We start from the raw sequence: 19,342 nt of genomic DNA, 5'->3' as shown, positions 1-19,342 counted from the left end.
AGACTGACAGTGTCTCTGTTTTATCTGTAGACCTGGTAACGTTTTCCCAAACAGCACTTAACAATGGCCAGTGGCTCTTTCACCCACCGCACTGCACTGGCCACTCTTGGCAGAGCACTGGCCACTTTACAGCAAGGTGAACTGTTACCATCCAGGCATCCCCCACAGAAGACTTTGATGAGCTCAAAGACAAGCAAGGCGTTGGACTCTCCACAGGATGAACAGCTCTTGGGGAGAAACCTGTCCATGAAGGCTGAGGTGCTACTGTGGTGACTGAGACGTTGCTGTCGCTTAATGTGACTCAGATCGTCACCACGCTGAATATTATCTCTCCACCAGGGAGAGATAATATACCTGGTAGAGTTCAGGGTGTGTGCATAGGTTTGGGGTGTTTTTTTGGTGCTGGACAGGATTTAGGCTCGTGGCTTTGCCACAGAAAGGCTGCAAGCCCGGTCCTGCAGAACTGGGGCCCGTCAGCCCTCGCACCAGCCACCGGCGCTTTGTGGAGACCAACGCCATCCTAATGGCGGCACAGCCCTCCCACACGCGTCCCATTCCCTCAGCGAAGGAGACCGGAGCACGCCGGGAGTTGCCTTGCAGGAACCCTCCGTAGTGCGACACGTCCGTGTCACAACCAGACACCAGGACAGCCTGAGGAGGAGCCGACTCGCTTCCCAACACAGCCCTGCTACACCGCCACGGTCGGCAGGCTGCACGACCGTCCCTGCGACAGACCAGATCGACAGAGAGAAAGCACAGCGCAACCACCGAACCCCGCCCGCTCGGGGAGCGCCCGGGCAAAGGGAAAATGGCGGCCACGCGGACCAATCAGCACGCGGCGCCGGCACGCGCCCGCCCGTCGCCCAGTCCCCGCGCTCCGCGTGCGCTGGACGGTTCCATTCGGCAGCGCTTCCCCCCGCCCGGCCCCTCGGGTGGTCGTGCCCGATCGGTATATAAAGGGGCGCGGAGCACATGCTCGCCTTAGTGCCGGCGGGAGCGGGAGGCGGGCGGTGTGTGTTGTGTCGGTGGGGAGAGGGAGCGGTGGGGGAGTCGAGCGAGCCTCCCAGTGACTTCGCAGCCCCTCGGTGCCCGTGTCCCCGTCCCGTGTGAGGGCTGCCGGTGCCCCCCGCCCGGCCCCGCTCTGCCGCCGCCGCCCCGCGGGATGCGGGCACGGCCCCGTCCCCCGCTCGCCCCGTCCCCCCCGCCGGCCGCAGCATGAGCGCGGCGAGCGATGCGTACGTCTTTATAAAAGACATAAAACCCGGACTGAAAAACTTAAATGTCGTCTTTATTGTGCTGGAGATCGGTAAGTGGCGGCCTCCACGCCCCGCCCGGGCCGCCCACGTCCCGCGGAGCCGCGGCCTGGCCGCGCCGTGCCCCGCAACGCGCTTCCCCCCCTCCCTCTCTTCCTCTCTTCTTCCCTCCCTTCCTTCCCGCAGGGCGCGTCACCAAGACCAAGGACGGGCACGAGGTGAGGTCCTGCAAGGTGGCCGACAAGACGGGCAGCATCACCATTTCCGTGTGGGACGAGATCGGCAGCCTCATCCAGCCGGGGGACATCATCCGCCTCACCAAAGGGTGCGTAGGGGCTGCGGCCGGCCCGGGGACTCCTTTGTCACCGTGCGAAGGCTCGGAGTTGGAAGCAGGCTTGTGCTCCGCGCAGGGAGCCGCGGCCCGCGCCATTCGGGCTGGCTCCGCGCGCTGGAGCGGCCCGGGGGCCGTTTGCCAAATGAAAGCGGTCCGCTCCAGCCCGGGACTGCACAGCGCCAGCGTGTGCCCTGCTAGGTGGTGGGAGGGGCCTGCGCTTGTCACGGCGGCGGTGCTGAGGCCCGAAAGCGCTGTTCTCTGGAGCTCTGTAATAGGGAGTGCGTGTGGCCGACGGTCCCAGTCTGTAAACTAAGCAGGACAGGGAGAACCGTGTGCTTATCTTTACAGCCTGAATTGTACCCCGGCAGTCGGCTCCTCAACGAAAGGCAGGAATAGCATCTCTAATGTATGAAAGTTGCTTTTCGTTGCAGTGGGTTTAGCAGGAATGACAGGCATGGGAGAGCCTTCTCAAATTCACCGTAAGCCTGCACTCTGGGGCTACACTGCAGAGCCTATGTTTGGGTAGGTGCCGCTTGATTTCTCACAGTAAAACCACCCATACAGTGTTTCATGGATGTGGCAAGGTAAACAAACAAAAAACAATTTAAAAGCAATTTAAAAATCTTTTTTCACATCACTTTGCTATTTACACAGTAGCAGTTGCTTTCATTTGAGTTCATGTTAGTTAATTTATTCTTCAAATTCATTGCTCTGATACTTTCCCACAGCACTGCAGGAGATGGTGGTACTGCAGCACGTGTTAAGCTCCTTTTAATTTGTGCTTATGAAAAAGAATAATAAGAAGGTTACTCATTGGAGCTGTTACCTGAGCTCCTCCACTTGTTTGTTTCAGTGTAGTTCCTGATTTTTAGAAAGAAACTGGATGACCCTTGTTGCCAAGCCTGTAGCTGCTTCCTCCCATGCAGACTTTTTTGTGAAATGGGCTGACTCCTCAGCAGAGGAGGTTCTGGGGAAGCCTGCTTGCGTGGAGAGCACGTGGCAGTGCTGGGGCACTGAAATGTGCAGAGTGAAACCAGGGCTCTGGGCCAGGATAGGGCCTTACGCATAGCTGACATTGAAACAAGTTGTGATACTCCTTAGCAGCATTCTCTGACGGTGGCTTGCTGCAGCTGCTCTGGTAGTTCAGTGCTGCCAATGGGAAGGTCATTGCATCTCTTCATGTTGAAAACTGAGTTTGGCTTGCAGGAATTAAATCTATGAGCTGACATCCACCATCTTTGTAGATGGTTAAGTCATGCCTTCATTTACATGAATTGCAAGCCTGCTTTAGACTGTGTAATTACAGTCCCTATTATGTGCTAAGTATGTTCTGGTTTGGCTCTTCTATTTGACAAATGCCTTTGAGCAGACATACGAACACTGAACACATTTAATTCAGTTTGGTTTCAGTGTGGGATGTTGCCATTGGAAGACAGGTAGATTTCAGCTCTGTTCAGTAGGGTAATCTGATTCTTTCCAGTGCAAGCTGCTTATCCTTGCAAGTAGTAAAGCTTAGCTAGGCTTTACATGTAAATGTGCCTTTCTGTTGCTGAATTTCCAGTAGATATAGATGCATTTCTCTGCAAAAACAGGTACTGTTGTTGTTTACTGTCCCTGGCTGATTAACTCACAGGAAGCTGCTGCAGTTAGCATTTCTAAATTCAGAGTTCTTGAGTTTAGTGTTTCAGGGCCAAGTGAGGCAAAACGCACATACCTGGAATAATTTTTTTGCTGGAGGGTATCAAGATTTGTTGGGTCTTGTCACAGTAAATGTATGCTTTGTTTTTCACTTGTTTCTATTTTCCTTTGTGTTCTGCATGAAGACTATCCAGCTAACTAATTATTAAAGGTGAAACACAGAGGGAATCATCTTTAAAACGTAAGGTGGCACCACCAGCTGAAAAACATTACTCCTGCTTCTGAATGGACAACCCAAGACAGGCTCCAAACCACCATGGCACTGTCTGTGCTGAGCAGAGGTCACCGTTGCACTGCTATTAGGGTCCTGTTCTGCCACTGGGGCCCCTCCCTGGTGCTTCTGCTTGGAGCCCTGTGAGTTGTTCAGGCAAAGGACAGGAGGAGGGCTCCTTATCTATATTGTGAAGATAGACCGGAACGTAAGGAAGTGGTGACTCCAGATTATCAGTGACTCCTGAGGGTGGAATGTGTGGGGCTTGCGCTTCCTTTGCAGGAAGATCAACACGCCTACACTCCTTTTAGGTCCCTTGCTATGCATCCAGGCTTCCAGTGTGAATTTTGCCTTGTTATCCTTACACGATGCTGCTCACTGAAAGGAACAACTCTGTAGAAGGTTTTATATAAGCCCAGATTCCAGTGCCTGGAGCCATTTGTCACTTGTGCTCTGTCCTGTGAATGTTTCTCTAATCCAAAAATGCTAATGGTGTATTTCTATATGTCACTTGGAACTCTGTGTTCAGACTTGTGCCTTAAAATGCTAAGGATCGGTACTGGAAAAGCATTTCCTATTCTACATATTGCTAGCAAAATCTATATTTGTCAGTAAACAAAGGTAATCATTGAAGGTCTTGAATTCTGGAATGATCTCGAAGGTCTTATCCAAACCTTGGCAATTCTGTGATTCTTCCTGGCTCCTACTAGAAGTGTAGCAAGTCCCAGAACTGAGACTTGTCATTGACTGGTAACGTGGGTCCTGCTTTTGGCAAAATGCCTTTTCTTCAGGAATGGGTCACAAGGTTTTCTCTAGCCATGGAAAGAGCAAGTCTCAAAATAGTTGGCTGGTCTCCTGGAGTTTGCAAGGGATTCAGCTGAGCTTTCAATAACTTTAGCTTGCTAGAGGTAAAACGTGAAGATCGAAATCTTTTAGTGCTGTAAAGTTGAGAACACTTGAGGTCCCTGTGGCTTGTTTAGAGCATTAATTCTGATATGAAGTACCTTCCAATCCTTGAAGATGTCATATTTCTACTTGCTTTTTCAGCAGTGGTGTTTCTCTTTGTCTAAGAGACTGCTTTGCTTGTCCTCTCTTTGGCCAGGTATGCATCTCTGTGGAAAGGCTGTTTGACACTTTACACAGGACGAGGAGGAGAGCTGCATAAAATTGGGGAGTAAGTATTACACATCCATGTCATGGTTTTATGTTCAGTTGTCAGCAGAGCATTGTGGTAAGTATAAGATGCAGTGGCTCTCAACACATCAATGCTAGGCCAGCAAAACTGTGTTGTGTGGTCATGGGTAGATAGAATACGGGTACCCCTGACATGAGTTTGCACATTTGTTGCAGTGATTTCTGGTCCTCTCTGGTTAAGCGTATTGAGGTAGATTAGCCTCTGTCATGGCACAGGTCTGGATTTTAGGGTTAGGTGGTGACGGGATGGCCTGTAAATGACAAAGGACTTAGTCGTTGGGCTTGAGTTACCATTTTGATGGAAGCCTTGTGTCTCTTATGCTTGAGAGATGAAGTACAAAAAAGGAAGACAAAGGTAACTTGAGTGAATCTTATCTAAACAGAAATAAGCCTCGTGAAACTGTCTTTAAACAGCTTACTAAGTGAGATGGTGACTTTTTGTGGCTCAGAAGGAGTAAGGCTGTTGGCAGGCAACAGGTAAAATAGCAACATTTCTAACTAGAAGAGTACTTCTGTTGTTACACAGCGCTGCAGGAGCCCTTGTAGTCATTGGGGAAGTAGTACTATAGGATGGCCCCCCTCTTAGACGAGGAATTATCTGTGGATTTTCTTAGTGCCGAGTCATTGCCTCAGTGTTATCATCCAGCGGAGTTTTAAGTCTGACAGGTTGGATTGAGGTGAGTCTTAGTCTAGGTTCTGCCTCCCAGTGGGAGCTGTACTTCTGTTTAGCAACTCAGAATCGTTATTTGTGCTATGATTTCCATGTGGTCAATTAGTGGACCTATTTGTTAAGGCCCACTTAAATGGGAAAGGATGCTCTGAATTTTGTTCTTGTTCTGGGCTTTTCTGCATTATTGTGGTAATGGGGTGCTCATTGCATGGGAATGTGTGGGAGTATTTTTTTTCCCTAGATAGCTAAGGCAGCCATCATCTGGGAGCAGGCTGGGTGACTGTCTCGTGAGTGGGTGCTCAACGAAACTGCAGAGATGAGATGTGAAGGGAGCTCTTTATTACAGTTTGTTTTCTTTTGGCTGTTTGACTTGCTACAGCAAAGGTGTAGTTTCCTCTGCTTGACAGAGATAGGTGTGACAGCTTCACCACAGTCCTACGCAGGGGTCGAACAACAAGCAAGGCCTTTTAAAACCTAGTGACCCTTTCTGAAGGAGAGGGCTCTGGATTAGTACTTGGTGGCGGGATGTGTGGAACAAACCTTCTTTGAGTAGCAGAGCTGAGAAATTTACAAACAGTTCTAGAACTTCCCCGTAATGGTAATTTCTCCTCAGGTTCTGCATGGTATACTCAGAAGTGCCAAACTTCAGTGAGCCCAACTCAGAACACATTGGACAGAGCAAACTGGTATGTTGAACTTGTCTGAGACTTCCACCATGAAGTGCTCTTTGTTATGAATACTGTGACTCTTCTGGAAAAGTGGTCTTGAACTAATAAGTAGATTTAAGTCAATAACTGGAGTAGCAGGTAACTTCTGTATACAGCTGCAGTAAGAACACAGGAAGAAAATCAATCCCTCTATATGAAATTATGAAAACTTTTCTGATCCATGTTTTTTTTTATATCTCTCTGAAGGCTCAAGGTGAACAGAATAATAGTTGTGCATCGAGTAATATGAGTTCTTGTACTTTCGGGCCACTGGGTAAGTCATTTTTCATTTTGTGGAAGTGAAAGTATGTCAATGAGAATGAAAAGAAACTTAAAGGTTCTGTTACACTGTGTGGTGACCATGTACTACACTTCAAGTCTTTTGAGTGGGGTCTGAGCTTGCAAGCACATAAACGCAAACATTTCCCGAGTGATGGTTTTGGGGTTTGTTTCCAAGAAGAGGAAGAGATCAGAATATTAATGGTACCTGTACCATGTAAAGGGATTTAACTAATTCTGGATCATTTTGGTGTTTTCAGAGAGTTGGCAGTACTTGAAATTCTGCTTATAAAGTGGAGTAAAAGGAGACATTTTGTTTAAGCCACCTGAGATCTTGGCCTTAAAAATCTTGCCATTTACCAGGGTTTTCCTGCCAGGTTAGCTCCTCAAAATAGATAGAAGTGGTGGTAATCTGAATTCTAATATCTGATCTGACTGTGGTTTTGTAATATATTCTATTTAAACGTTAAGGCTTGAAGAAGTTGCTTCAAAGTCTTGAGTGGGTGTAAGCTCAGAGGGAACCTTATTTGTGGCTGCCTACACGAAGCCCCGTGCCTGGTGTCGTACAGCTAAGCTCTGCTGATGGATGACTGCAAACAGATACATAACTCACTGCTCCAAAGCTCTGTGTAACTTCTAAACAGCGACTGTCTGCTTCTTTCATAATGTGATTATCGTTTCAGATTGTACTTCACTTATGAGCCTTCTTTGCTTCTTTGAAAGCAAATGCGTCTGAGCAAAGAAGGGCAGTGCTTTCTTAGGCCAGCCTCTCCTTTTCCAAAATGAGCCAAGCGGGCATTTAAACCAGTTGTTATGTAGGCACGTCTTCAGAGGAGATGAAAACAAAATGTGAACAATGATGCTTAAGGCTTCAATTCATGAGTGCTTAGTGCTAGCTGACTTGCTTCTGTGACTGGATCTCCCAAGATAGCTTTCTATTCTGAAGTCTGGTAATAGGAGATGATGTAATAAGCATCATCTGTGTGCAGCCTGCTTTCCTTTTGCTTGTTTCTGTTTGATTTCTGCCCTGCTATGTCTCTGGAACATCTTGGCGTGCTACCTGCAAGCCAGTGTTTCTGAAAGCATTGATCTAGTTTCATTAGATTCATATCTCCCTCATGTGCAAATAATTGTCATGCTACTTGTGGCCTGTCTTGCTTTAGTTGGAAGTGGATGGAAGGGATGGAGAGAAGGTAAGTTGCAGGCTGGGGCCTTGGAAAAGCTGGAGAGGCTCTTTCTAGTGCTTGGGGTTTGTTGGTTGCTGCAGGCTCTGTGTTCCCTGTTGTTAACTTGTGTAGGGGAACAGTGACTTGAGTCAATGGGAACTTGTGATGACCCTTTTTTTTTTTTTCTTTTCTAGGAAATGGTTTACAAACTGGACCCGAATCAAGTGGATTTCCATTTACATATAATCACGGCCACTCTTACGCAGGTAGTGGGAGAGGCAATGGACGAGGACCTGTAAATCCAGCAACAGCTAATAGTGTTCAGCCTCTTCCCCCTGCTGTCAGTAATGGGAGGGACCCACGCAGAGCCTTTAAAAGATGACTATGCCAAATGTGCTTGTACAGCTTGCTTAAACTCTACACTCTACTTGAACACTTATTGCACTTTTATTTATGGTTAACTGTGAACCAGTTTGTCTTTTTTTTTTTTTTTTTTTTAACCTTTTGGTCTATGGAGCAAACTTAATGTGATATTTTTGTTTTGCTTAGGGAAGCACAGGGAGTCTTCCCATAAATTAAAGGAATAGGGAGAAAAGGTGGATAATAAAGAGGGTTGAGGGGTAATGGTTTGAAGAGTCTCAATTAAAACTCAATACCCTTTGTCAAATGGAAGCAAATTTTGGTAATGTGTATGTATTTTTCTGTTTCTCTTGGTCAACCATAGAGCCTTAAATGGTTTGTCACGTCCTGTGTGCACATATGTTGACTTCCAATAGTGGGAGTACTTTGTATTGGAAGAGAAATGTTGGAGAAGGGAAAATGCTGTAGTGAACTAGGTGTCCTTAGAATGGGCATAGCTTGCAAAAGCAATAAGTATAAGGAAGTGATGTTGTCAGCACTTTGTGGTGCCTCCTAAGTCAGAACTATTAACGCAGACAGAAGTTGAAGACCTCGGAAGTGTCTTGAGGCCTTACCTCCGATTGCAAAAGCCTGTATACTCTTCTAAAGAAAAATTCTCAGTAATACACCATTGTCAGTGTCAAGGAGAGCAACACTGATTATTTTTGCTTTGGGTAGAAGCTTGAATACTCATTCTTGCTTTGCTTGGAATGCGGCAGATCTAACTACAGGTAGCGCTGGAGAATACTGTTTGTAGCTATGCCTGGTGTAGAAAGCTCAGAGCTAGTTTTACAGGACTCTGCATCTCCAAGAAAGAATGAGTTTCAGAAACTGTTCTCAAATGCTGCATTGCATCTCTCTTCGATGAGGCTGCCTACTTTTCCTTCATTCACTTTTCCAAATGAATTATACATTAGATCAAGCTGGATGTGTTGATTGCAGAGGTACTGGCCAAGCACACAGCTGCAGTTCTGATGCTTTAAGCTTTTGTCCCTCTGTTTTATATGGAATACGAGTTATCCCTTGGAGAACTTAACCCCCACCCCAATCTTCCCAGGAGGGAAATAGCTGTGGTTTTATTTCTGATATTACAAATGTTTTGAGTCTAGATATTAAAAGTTCTGTGCCATATTTCAGATCAGGTTTAAAATACAACTTCGAAGCTGAGATGTCATACTGGATTCATCTGTTTAATTCTTCTTATAGCTGACCTCTCAAATAAAAATTGCACTAACCATTTAAAAAAAAACAAATCTAACTCTCTTTGTCAAGCCGAAAAGACTTTGTGACAAAAGGCTATTTCTGAATTGCAAGTTGTCTCTGTCATCCTTGTTAGTTGAATATATCCCGAAATTATTGTTGTTTACAAGTTATGTTTGGTACTCTATTAAGATTTGTTGACAGTTGCCTCTGAGGGGCAAAGGTTCCTTGCTTAATTCTGAAATACCAATCTGTCTTTTAAAAGCAGGCAGCAGCAGCAGCAAATATCTGAAGGAAGCTCTAGGGAGGCTTGCGTACTGTTTGTCTCCCGTTCAAGTGCTTTCCTGATGCCTGCTGCCAAATTTGTCTTGCATACAGGGGAGGGTGACGCGCCTCCTGAGGACGCTCGCTGGTGCTGATACGGGACGACAGCGGTAACTTGTAAACCTAAAGCACGCAGTGCATTCTGGGGAGGTGGTGTAAAGAAATGTGTAACTCAGGGACTTCAAATTGCTTATGTATTAAGAAAAATAAGACCTTGCATAGAGCGTAGACGTGTGGAGAAGCTTTTATGTGGTGTTGCATTAAGATGTTTGATATGCTTGTGAGAAGGAAGCCAGGAGGACTTCTAAACCTGTGAAGTACGCGTGACATGTTCCAAAGGTAAATGAGATGCAAATCTAGTGTAAGAGTTGTGCTTTGCAGTCACAGCTGTAACTGTAGTAAGTGAGCAGTGCAATTAATAGCACAGTGGTGACTTTGTATTTGTTGGGATTCCTCAGTTGTGGATGTCTGCAATCCTGGTGATCTTGGTTTCTCTACAATAATAAAGAAGGTTGATTATAGTTCTGAACCCATTCTCAGTGTATGCTGAGGTACTTACCTGGTGTTTTCAGCTCTATGCATTTGGTCTTTTTATTAAGCTAATAAATGAAGTTGTTCACATACAAAATAGAGATTACTAATGATGTGAAATTTAAATGTTTGTTGCCAAATGGACAGTTGATTTGCAGTTGGGAGGAAAAAAAGCACAAGAGGCTGGTCTCCATGTTTTCAAGGTTAGTAATGTTCCTGCCTTTGTGTTTCTTGTGTGAAACTATTTCAATTTATTAATGAATTTTTACTTCTTTGCAGGGGAGATCTGTGCCCTGAAAAGTCGCATGGACTTAAAGTAAATAATCATAGCAACTTTTCAAGGTTCCTCTGAGCTTCCTGTGAACCTAACAGAAAAAAGTTGTTTCCCTCAGAGGTATCAGTGTCAAGATAGAGAGCTCTCAACTTGGCAGAGGCATCTGCGAGCCTGCCTTGCATCTGGATCCTGTCACCTTGCTGTATGGAGGCTTGCACAGAAACATTTCTCTGTGTAAACAAGCAGTGGTCATGAATTACTCAGACACTATAAGCCTGTGGGGCCCACTGGTTAGGACTATAGGAAGTTTTTAACACAAGTCTTTAGGTAGATCCTGCACAGCCCTTCCTTTAGATTATTCTCATTTTATGGAGTGTGGATCACAGCAGGATAAACTTGGAAGATGCTCACTTGTCCAAACTACAGCTTGCAGTGCATCTGGGTATCCAAATCACTAGTGCTGCTGTTTTCCTTATGCCAAAGGGACTGCTCCAGACTTCAGCAATACTGCAGTGCAAACTTTTGCTATGTGCTTAAATCCTATCTCAGAATGAGTCTTTCTATTCCTTCTTAAAGTGGAAAAGCAACCCTGTACTGTGAGGCACCAGTTAGTCTTCAACATGTGCTGAGGCCACGTGATTACATCCACAGGGATAAGGGAGGGAGGAGGGGGTGCTAAGTAACATGAAACCAGTGATTATGCATCACATGCCTCGGTCTTGTGTTTACAAGTCATCTGAATAGCTTTGGCCTTTAGTTAAAACTGCCCAAGCTGCAGTCCTGTGCAGATTTACAGTATTGCACAAGTGCTATTAAGTGTATGGGCACCGAGTGCTGCTTCTGTGAAGGTGCTGTGGGCTGTGTGACATCTTTTTCTGTGTAAGTGAAGTCTGTATAGGTGAGAAAAGTATTGTGAGGATGCTAGTCGTGGCCTGACAGATCATATCTCTGAGCCCAAATGAGTTTTTGTAGGCCCTAAGGCCCATGTTTTGCTGGTGGACTGGTTGTTCTATGGTCCTCTACAGCTAATGCCCTTCCCGTCCCAAAACCAAGAGTTGTTGCCTGTTCTCATAGAGACAGGTTCAAGTGTTTCAGCTGGAGCTTCCCCACTGTGTTCTCGAGGGCCCAGTGTTTTCCCTGGTCCTTTTGCATTTGTGAAGATTTGCCCCGTATTTCTCTAGCCAGGGAGCCATGCATTTCTTAGCATGACCAAGTGCAATCTGGCAGTGTTCTCCAGGGGTGCCTAGCGTGGCTTTGCATGCCAAATTACCCAGGGGCTTGCTCCTAACCATCTCACATTGATCAACTTCAGGAGATTCTCCCCTTAGCTGAGCACCAGCATGTCACAGGAAAGTGTGGGCAGCCTGGGTCCTGTGACAGGGTACCCGCATCCTGTTTTATCTGCATAAAACAAAGCAGGGGGCAACTGCTGCTGTGTCACTTCAAGAACTCATTCAGGGAAGCACTTCCTGGCTTCAGCTGTCGTCACGTTATTCGTTTCCTTCCCTGTAGTCACGTTCCAGGGAGGTTGAGTTTGTTGCAGCCCTTTGTGGGGTTTATGCTTTTTGATCCATTCTGTGCTGGGCATCTGTGTGCGTATGTATGCGTATGAACACAGCATCTTGCAGTGGGGATGGAAAAAGTCCCAAGAAAGTGACTTACTAAACTACAGAGGGTGGAGTTCAAAGGGATTAGAAACTAAGTTTGGAGATGACCAAGGGGAACAGTTAAGGACTGTATTTGGCTTCATAATTTATCCAAATTCCTGACGTTTGTCTTTTTTTTTTTCCTCAGGAAGAAAGCAATGTAGGTATAAGAGCTGTGTTTATAGCCATGCTCCCAGCTGATAAACAGGGACCAGGTTTGTACATTTCCTAGGGAGCAAGATTAGGAAAGGAATGAAACATCAGGATTTGTCAGAGCTCAGGGAGGAGAATTCTCATGTGCTGGTAACTCCGTTCAGAGCTAGTTCCCTCCTGTGAGCTGAAGGGGGGGAGTCTGTGCTGCTCAGGGGAAGTCCAAGGCGCTGCTGCGCTCCAGTGCTGACCGGCTGCCATGTGGTAGGGAAACTGGTATGTAAAAAGAATAAATCAGCTTAAAAATTGATAACCCGAGCTCTAACATAGCGCAGTTGCACGTTGCAGGACCCCGTAGTGATGTGCGAGTTCTCGCTGCGTGCGATCACGGTTTGCCTTTGGCCCTGTGCAGCCAATAGGATCGCAGCTGTGGAAGCAGAGATGATGGGCAGAGCTGCTGGGAGCTGAACTCAGCATTGGTGTAGAAGCTGAATGCAATGGAAAAGCTGAAAGCCACATCCACTGTGTAGGCTTTTCTCTCTAAATTGAGAAAATTAGGTACACAGGTGAAATTCGCATTTCTCTCTCTCTTTTTTTTCCTGAAGGGGAGGGAAGGGAGAGCAAATTCCCACATCCTGCCAGGTGGGCTGTGCAGCCATTTGCATCTGATCTGTTCCACCTGGTGCTGCTCCTGGGCCAGGCCCTTTGTAACAGGGTGGGCACAGGGGATGTTCTCAGACATATATTCCTGCTCGCTTCGGACACCCTTATAGCTGGGTGGCAGCAGGTAAAGCCTGGAACAGGAGAGCTGGTGACTTTGGCAGGTAGATGTTTAAAACGCTTGGACAAATGCTGTCAGGAGTGGCTTGGGGAGAGGGGGAGTGATTTTGGCACAGGGCAAGTGTGAGGATGCATTAAATGATCTCCTGAAGCTCTTTCCACTGTTATTTTCTATGATTTATGCATTAGCTTCGTTTTTGTAATTTCCTCTTTTCTAGGTTGATTAATGCTAAATTTAATTTTCTGTAATCAACTTGAGCATGCAACTTGAAGAGATGAGGTTTAGGCTGATTGCAGTAAAAGTCTACCTATCCTGTCTAGCTTGAATAAAGCAAAACTATTTTTATCTCTAAATTATGCAATATTTTCATGGTGCTCTGCAGCGTACTTATATTTAGCCTTGGAATGGAGTGCTCTGTTTTTTCAAATCACCTAATGCAAACTTTGAAAATGGGTTTTTTAATTATGAGGGACCCACCTGCATGCCATCAACCAAATTATTAGCAAGGCAGGGAAGGATAACCAGTACTGCTGTCAGACTTCAGCTGCATGCAAAAAAGGTTTAAATGCCAGGAACAGAAGTTGCCAAGAAATAACTTTAAACACCAGGTGCTGGAGAAACAAATTAATATGGCTTATTTTTAGAAATAGCTAATGGAGCCCTGATGCTGGCTTTTACAGCAGCACTTGACTGGGCAAGAAAACCAACGAAAAGAACACAACTTCTTTTTTAAAAATAAAAAGAAAGAAAGAAAAAGATGCAATTTAATTAAAAGCCTTAATTAGGGAGGAAAAGAGAACCTGCTCCCTTCTTCTCTAATTTGTGAGACTCCAGTGAGCTGTTCCTGTGCTCTTACTTATCGGAATTGCCTTTGATGTGGTTTGGGATGACCTTGAAGTAAGAAACCTCTGTGCAGAAGTGGTTCCTGAAAGCCTTTCTGCAGCACTTGCAATTGAGTTTCATTTTGGCTGCATGTTGCTGCTGGCAGGGCCCGCTGCTAGGAACGGCGAGCCTGGGTGTTCTCACTCAGCTGATTTCCTCCAGTGGTGCAGGGAGTCAGAGGTAATTTCTACACGAAGCAGGACCTGAGACATTAATGAGTATTGCGAAGCCAACAAGAGGGATATCATAGAATCCTTAGAGTTGGAAGGGATTTTTAAAGGCCGTCTAGTCCAGCTGCCCCACAATAAACAGAGACACTGCAGCTAGATCAGGTTGCCCGGAACCTGGTCCAGCTGGACCTTGAAAGCCTCCAGGGACAGAGCATCCACCGCTCCCTGTAAAAGACTTTTTCCTTGTATCCAACCTAAATCTACTATTTTTAAGCTTGAAACCATTTCCCCTTGTCCTGTCACCTGTTCAGCTGAAGAGCCTTTCCTCTTCTGTGCCTTCCCTTTTTGAAGGGCTGCTCTCGGGTCTCCCCAGAGCATTCTCTTCTCTGGGCTGTACAGCCCCAGCTCCGTCAGCCTGTCCTCACAGGAGAGGTGTTCCATTCCATGGATCATTTTTGTGGCCCTCCTCTGGATGCACTCCGACAGTTTGATGTCTCTTTTAGACTGAGGACTCCACATTTGGATGCAGTACTCCAGGTGAGCCCTCAAGGGCGCAGAGCAGAAGGGCAGCTTTGGAAAAACTGCTGCAGTAAGCTTCCCCTAACTTTTTTAGCAAAGTGGATTTGCAGGGGCATTCAGGGCCACTTTGTCAGTGGTTTGGCTGAGGATATAGGTTACAAAGCCTGGGTCTTTCTGGTAGGTACAACTGGCTGGGAGCACCGTGGGAAAACAGAGATGTGTTGATTATGGGTGGCTGTTGGATGCCTGTTAACAAGGAACAGCCTGTTGTGTCTGTAACAACCTGGCGGCTTTGGGCATGTGCTTCAGCAGACTGTTTTCAGTGGGCTGAGTTGACTTTGGTGGCAGTGATAGGCAGATCTTTCTGTAAGAGCCTGGTGCGATGAGTGCAGCTGGGATCAGAGGCTTTTTGTCCAGCTATTTGGTGAGGTTGTGTGGAGGAAAGTGTCCCTGTGACTGTATTTTTAGGAACTGCAGGTGTTTCCTGCACCTGTCTTTGATGGTTTGCCCTGCTGCTTCTGCTAATAACCGTTTTCTTCAGTACAATTCTGATTTGTCTACTTGTGTTATTACTCAACTAGAGCAGGTTTGTTGTTATTATTTCTGCTGGTGCCAGCTCGTTTTAGCATTACCTACGTAATTCCCAGCCCTTCCCGGTGAGGTCCCTGTTTCTCCCTGGGGTCTTGTGGCACCGCCGGCCGTAGCTCTGCCGATGGAGCCTCTGGGGTTCAGGAAGGCACTTTGTGTATCATCCTAGCAAGTTGTGCACGACTCCAGGCACGGGGCTTCTGATTCGGCTGCTGAGAGGACTTTGATAAAGAAGAAAGGACTGTTTTTTATTCCTTACGGCTGCAAATGAAAAAGCTTTTCACTTGGGAGTCGTGGGTCATATTTATGGAAATGTGAAGAGCGGTTGCAATATTTATAGCGGTTACAGGAGCGATTGAATCTATCTTTTATTGATACATATTTACATGCCCACAGAAATCCTATTGCACTGTAGCTAAGAGAATTTTATTTAGATTTAGTATTTTGAAGTAATTTTTTAGTGCTTCTCTATTATCCAAGGAGTGTAAGATTTGATATTTCAAGTAGAACTGTCACCAAACAGCCGGAGGTTTTTAAAGGATTTTTATTTTACATAAAGATAAATGTTGAAGACACATTTTTCAGAGACACCATCTGTTCCATGTTGACCTTAATTTTCTGGATGAGTGCTTTTCCTCAAACGTTTTAAGTCTTGTCTACATTTCATTTGCTTGGGAGTGTTTAGGATATTTGTTGAACAGGAAATCAGATATTCAGAATGCAAACACACCATTACATTGCAAATTATTGCCTTTGTATAATTTAGCAAACTGCTGGGTAAATAGTTCTGCAGACTGGTGGGGGCAACGCTGCCTCTGACATCTGGCAGATTGGCTTTTGGTGGGGCTGCATTTGATAGAATCGCAGAACTGTTTGAATTGGAAGGGACTCTTAAAGGGCATTTGGTCCAACTCCGCTGCAATGAACAGGGACACCCACAGCTTGATTGGGGTGCTCAGAGTCCCTTCCAGCCTGACCTTGAATATCTCCAGGTATGGGGCATCCACCATCTCTCTGGGCAATCTGTTCCAGTGCCTGGCTACTCGTACTGTAAACAACTTCTTCCTTATATCCAAACTAAATCTCTCCTCTCTGAGTTTGAAACAGTTTATCTTAGTATCGCAACAGACACTGCTAAAGAGATTTCTTGTGAGAGCCAGCGCTGCTGGCCTACAGATGCTGAGCAAGAAATATGAAGGTCCCACTGTGACAATGGTGCATGAGTGGCTCTGGCCTGCTCTGTAGGCACTCTGTAGGGACAGGGATAGGATAAGGGCTTGTTGTCTTTGAGACCCTGGTGCAATTTGCTCTTTGGACAGAAAAATGTTTAGTTTTGTGAGATAAAAATACATCTGTTTCCGTGTATCTGCTTTTCCACGGTATCTTCAGAAAACCTATTTAATGTCAGTAGCATCATCACAGAATGATGGGTTTAAAACTATTTGATTATGTGCTTGTTATGTTTCTGTAGATAGTTTTGCAGCAAGAGGTCTGTTTCGCTTTGTACAAATAATTATTTTGAGACAAAGCATCCAACTTCTATGTGATTTAAAGGAGGCATTCTTTAAACTCTGCTTTTGCTTGGATATGGTCATAGCTGCACAGCAGCAGTTAAGTGTATGTAACGTGACAAGAAGTACTTTGGTCTACTATGTTGCAAGGTAACTACGAAATCATTGTAGAGCTATTTGGAAGAGCGCAACTGTGTTTCCTCAGTTGGTATGAGAGAGTTGGAAGCAAAATGCTTATCCATGTGAATATCTGAACTGCCTTGAGGTGGCACTAGAGCATTTGTTGTAAACGTCTGGGGCTAGGGAGCGCTGCTGCTTTCTGCTGGCCCATAGGAGAGGTCAGCACAAGCAGAGCTGCCACAGGAGAGAGAAGGAAGGTGGGTTTTGAGCATTATTTTTTCAAATTCACTTTGCACAGGAATGAATTGAAGTCACTATTTTGAATCTGTGGTTCCCATAAAGCATGCTCTACTTGAAGGAAATTGCAACATACGCACATGTTGAAAAACAGAACAGCATTTTGCCTCATTAGAGATTGCTGCTTATCCCAGATAATCTCTGGATTATAACTAATTAATGTAGCTACACCTGAATATGGAGTTAGCGACAGGTGAGAAGGAGCTTATTTGTAATGAGCTTTTTGTTTGGTGGAAATGAACGGATTCCCCAAATGCTGTCCTTTCATCCAGAATTTCCTCACCAAGAACTGGATAATGTAGAGATACAGACTGGTTCTGTTGTGCCACAAGCTGTTTGCTCCCTTGTTACCATTTGTAGCCAAATGCAGTCCTAAACATCATTTACTGGCTCGTCCCAATGCAGACAAATAGTTTTCACACTTGATTATGAAAATAGCACTAATTGTCATCTGGTTATTCTAGACTATATACATTTTTTCCCCTCCAAGGTAAAAAATGTAGATTTTCTGATTAACAGCAACAGTAAAATATGACTGATTTATTTGAGAGCTGCTTTTTGCCAAGCATGCTGCGATAACAAAAGTAGTGTTCATTATGACATTGTACTGAGTCACTTGTTGATGCTATTTGAGGGAGAGAATCTGGTTAAGAAACTGGAACAGGATGTTCATTTTATTTCAGTCTTTGTAATCCTGAGTCATCTCTAATAGCTGATGAAACACAGAAACTCACATTTTAGGCGGGGCTTCTCTTAACACAATTTTGGGATGCTGTAATTTGGTAGAGGGTAGAAAAAACGCAAAATAACCCCACAAAGCTGATTTTGTGCAGGAGTTTGTTTCAGTTGTCATTCTCTGCCAAAGCACTCGTAAACTTTGCTGTACACCTGCAGCATTTTGCCATGTCTTTAGTTATTTTGTTGGTGGGTTGCGACACAGGTTGATGTGTGCGTAGCTCACAACTGTGCAGGTATTTGAGTTTTGAAAATGCTGTTTCTGCTGTGTGCTTTCTGGCTGGTTTAGGGATATGGCTTGTGGGCTGCACCCACTGGTGGGCAGCGTGGGGAATGCCATTAGGTGCATGTGAAGCAAAGAGAAAAGGCTGAATCGTGTTTTAACTGCAGTTTTGGATATAATCTTATGTGAATAAGATTATCCTGCCTGTGAATTTGCCAGACTGTTGTTATCCAGGTGACTATCGGATTAGTATGAACCAATCACCGTAGTGCTATCTCCTGTGGAACTTACTGATGCTGATAAGATCCTGAAGCTGAGCTTGCTTCTTTGTTGGAGCACAGAGACCTTCCAAAATAATTTGTGTGCATCCCTTCAGCTTCACTTCAGGGTGGCAGGCAGCAAATCTATACCAGCCCAGCTTACTTATGGGCAGCAAATAAAGTATATTGGCTCTGTTTAAAGCTGTGGGAGAATTTGCTTAGGAAGAACATAATTATTGGGTCTGGAGTCCGAGTAGGATGCTCACTGCTGCTTCAAGATGTCTGTGGACTGTGTGAGAGTACGTATGAAGGCTCCTTCCCCTCTTAATAGAAAAGCAGAATAAGTATGGGGAATGGAGGTAAAAGTGTACATTTAAATCATCTGCAGCCGAGCAGCGTAATTCATTCATCCCTTTGGCACTGTTGCTAATTTATATTTAAAGCAATGTGAATTTCATGAGCAATTTAAAAAATCATATTTTAAATTCAATTTGCTGTCAACTCATTTGATGTTTTATGTAAAGGCATTTCCCATAAACAGGTTACTGAATATCAAAAGACTTCTCATGCATATTTTTTTGAAGGAAATAATATTATAATAGAGATGTGAGCCTGGCCCTCCTGAGTCAGGAACAGTGCTGGGATGGCATTGTTCCTTAGTGCTTCTCTTACTGCAGTCAGAGAGTGTCCAGGGCGAGTGGCATTTGAGAGGCACGCAGCAATAAAAATAGTGTTTTCTAGCCTGTAGTGGATTGTTCTTCAATGCACTAGTGATAGGTAATCTATGAAGAAAGGCATCAGCAAGTTCTTTTCCAGATATCGGAAAGAGAGTTAAAAGAAAATGGATTGAAATACCTCAAATGCGAGAGAGCTTTCAAGTTGTCCAGCTCAGATGGAGCTTAATGGACTGGGTAATATTGAGAGAGATGTTGAAAAAGTAAGGTGTGTTTGTTAAAAAAACTGTTGAAGAAATAACTGCTGTCTTTCCTTGGTACAGGATTCTTGCTTGTGCTTAGAGATTGCTGTTGTTTGGAAGGTGCAGTGCTATGTGAAATGGCATCAGAGCTGTCACGGAGCTGAATCTTTTGCAAAAGAAAGAAATTGGTTTCAGGGTGACCCCAATTTTTCTTCCAGGTGCTGAGTAAAGCGCCCTGGGTGTGAGCACGTAGGGTGCAGGTAAGCAGCTTGGGCTCTCGCACTGATTTGATGGATTTCTAGCA

General features: G+C 45.2%; 1 protein-coding gene across 1 annotated transcript; it reads left to right on the top strand.

Moving 5' to 3' along the window:
• Positions 1-991: 991 nt before the first annotated feature.
• Positions 992-9,964, top strand: NABP1 (nucleic acid binding protein 1). Its single transcript, XM_052675803.1, has 6 exons — positions 992-1,306; positions 1,440-1,578; positions 4,599-4,670; positions 5,974-6,046; positions 6,275-6,341; positions 7,707-9,964. The coding sequence occupies exons 1-6, from the start codon at positions 1,216-1,218 to the stop codon at positions 7,892-7,894; spliced, it is 630 nt and encodes a 209-aa protein (XP_052531763.1). The 5' UTR covers positions 992-1,215; the 3' UTR covers positions 7,895-9,964.
• Positions 9,965-19,342: the final 9,378 nt, after the last annotated feature.

Source organism: Tympanuchus pallidicinctus, unplaced genomic scaffold, assembly GCF_026119805.1.
Source record: "Tympanuchus pallidicinctus isolate F22 unplaced genomic scaffold, pur_lepc_1.0 scaffold15, whole genome shotgun sequence".
Taxonomy (NCBI): Eukaryota; Metazoa; Chordata; class Aves; order Galliformes; family Phasianidae; genus Tympanuchus; species Tympanuchus pallidicinctus.
Note: the sequence above shows the minus strand (reverse complement) of the source record. Positions and strands in the feature narration are given on the sequence as shown.

Coding starts and splice junctions, on each gene's coding strand:
- NABP1 (XM_052675803.1), top strand. CDS start 1,216: ATGAGCGCGGCGAGCGATGCGTACGTCTTTATAAAAGACATAAAACCC. Junction 6,047..6,274: donor ACATTGGACAGAGCAAACTG/GTATGTTGAACT, acceptor ATCTCTCTGAAG/GCTCAAGGTGAACAGAATAA. Junction 6,342..7,706: donor TTGTACTTTCGGGCCACTGG/GTAAGTCATTTT, acceptor TTTCTTTTCTAG/GAAATGGTTTACAAACTGGA.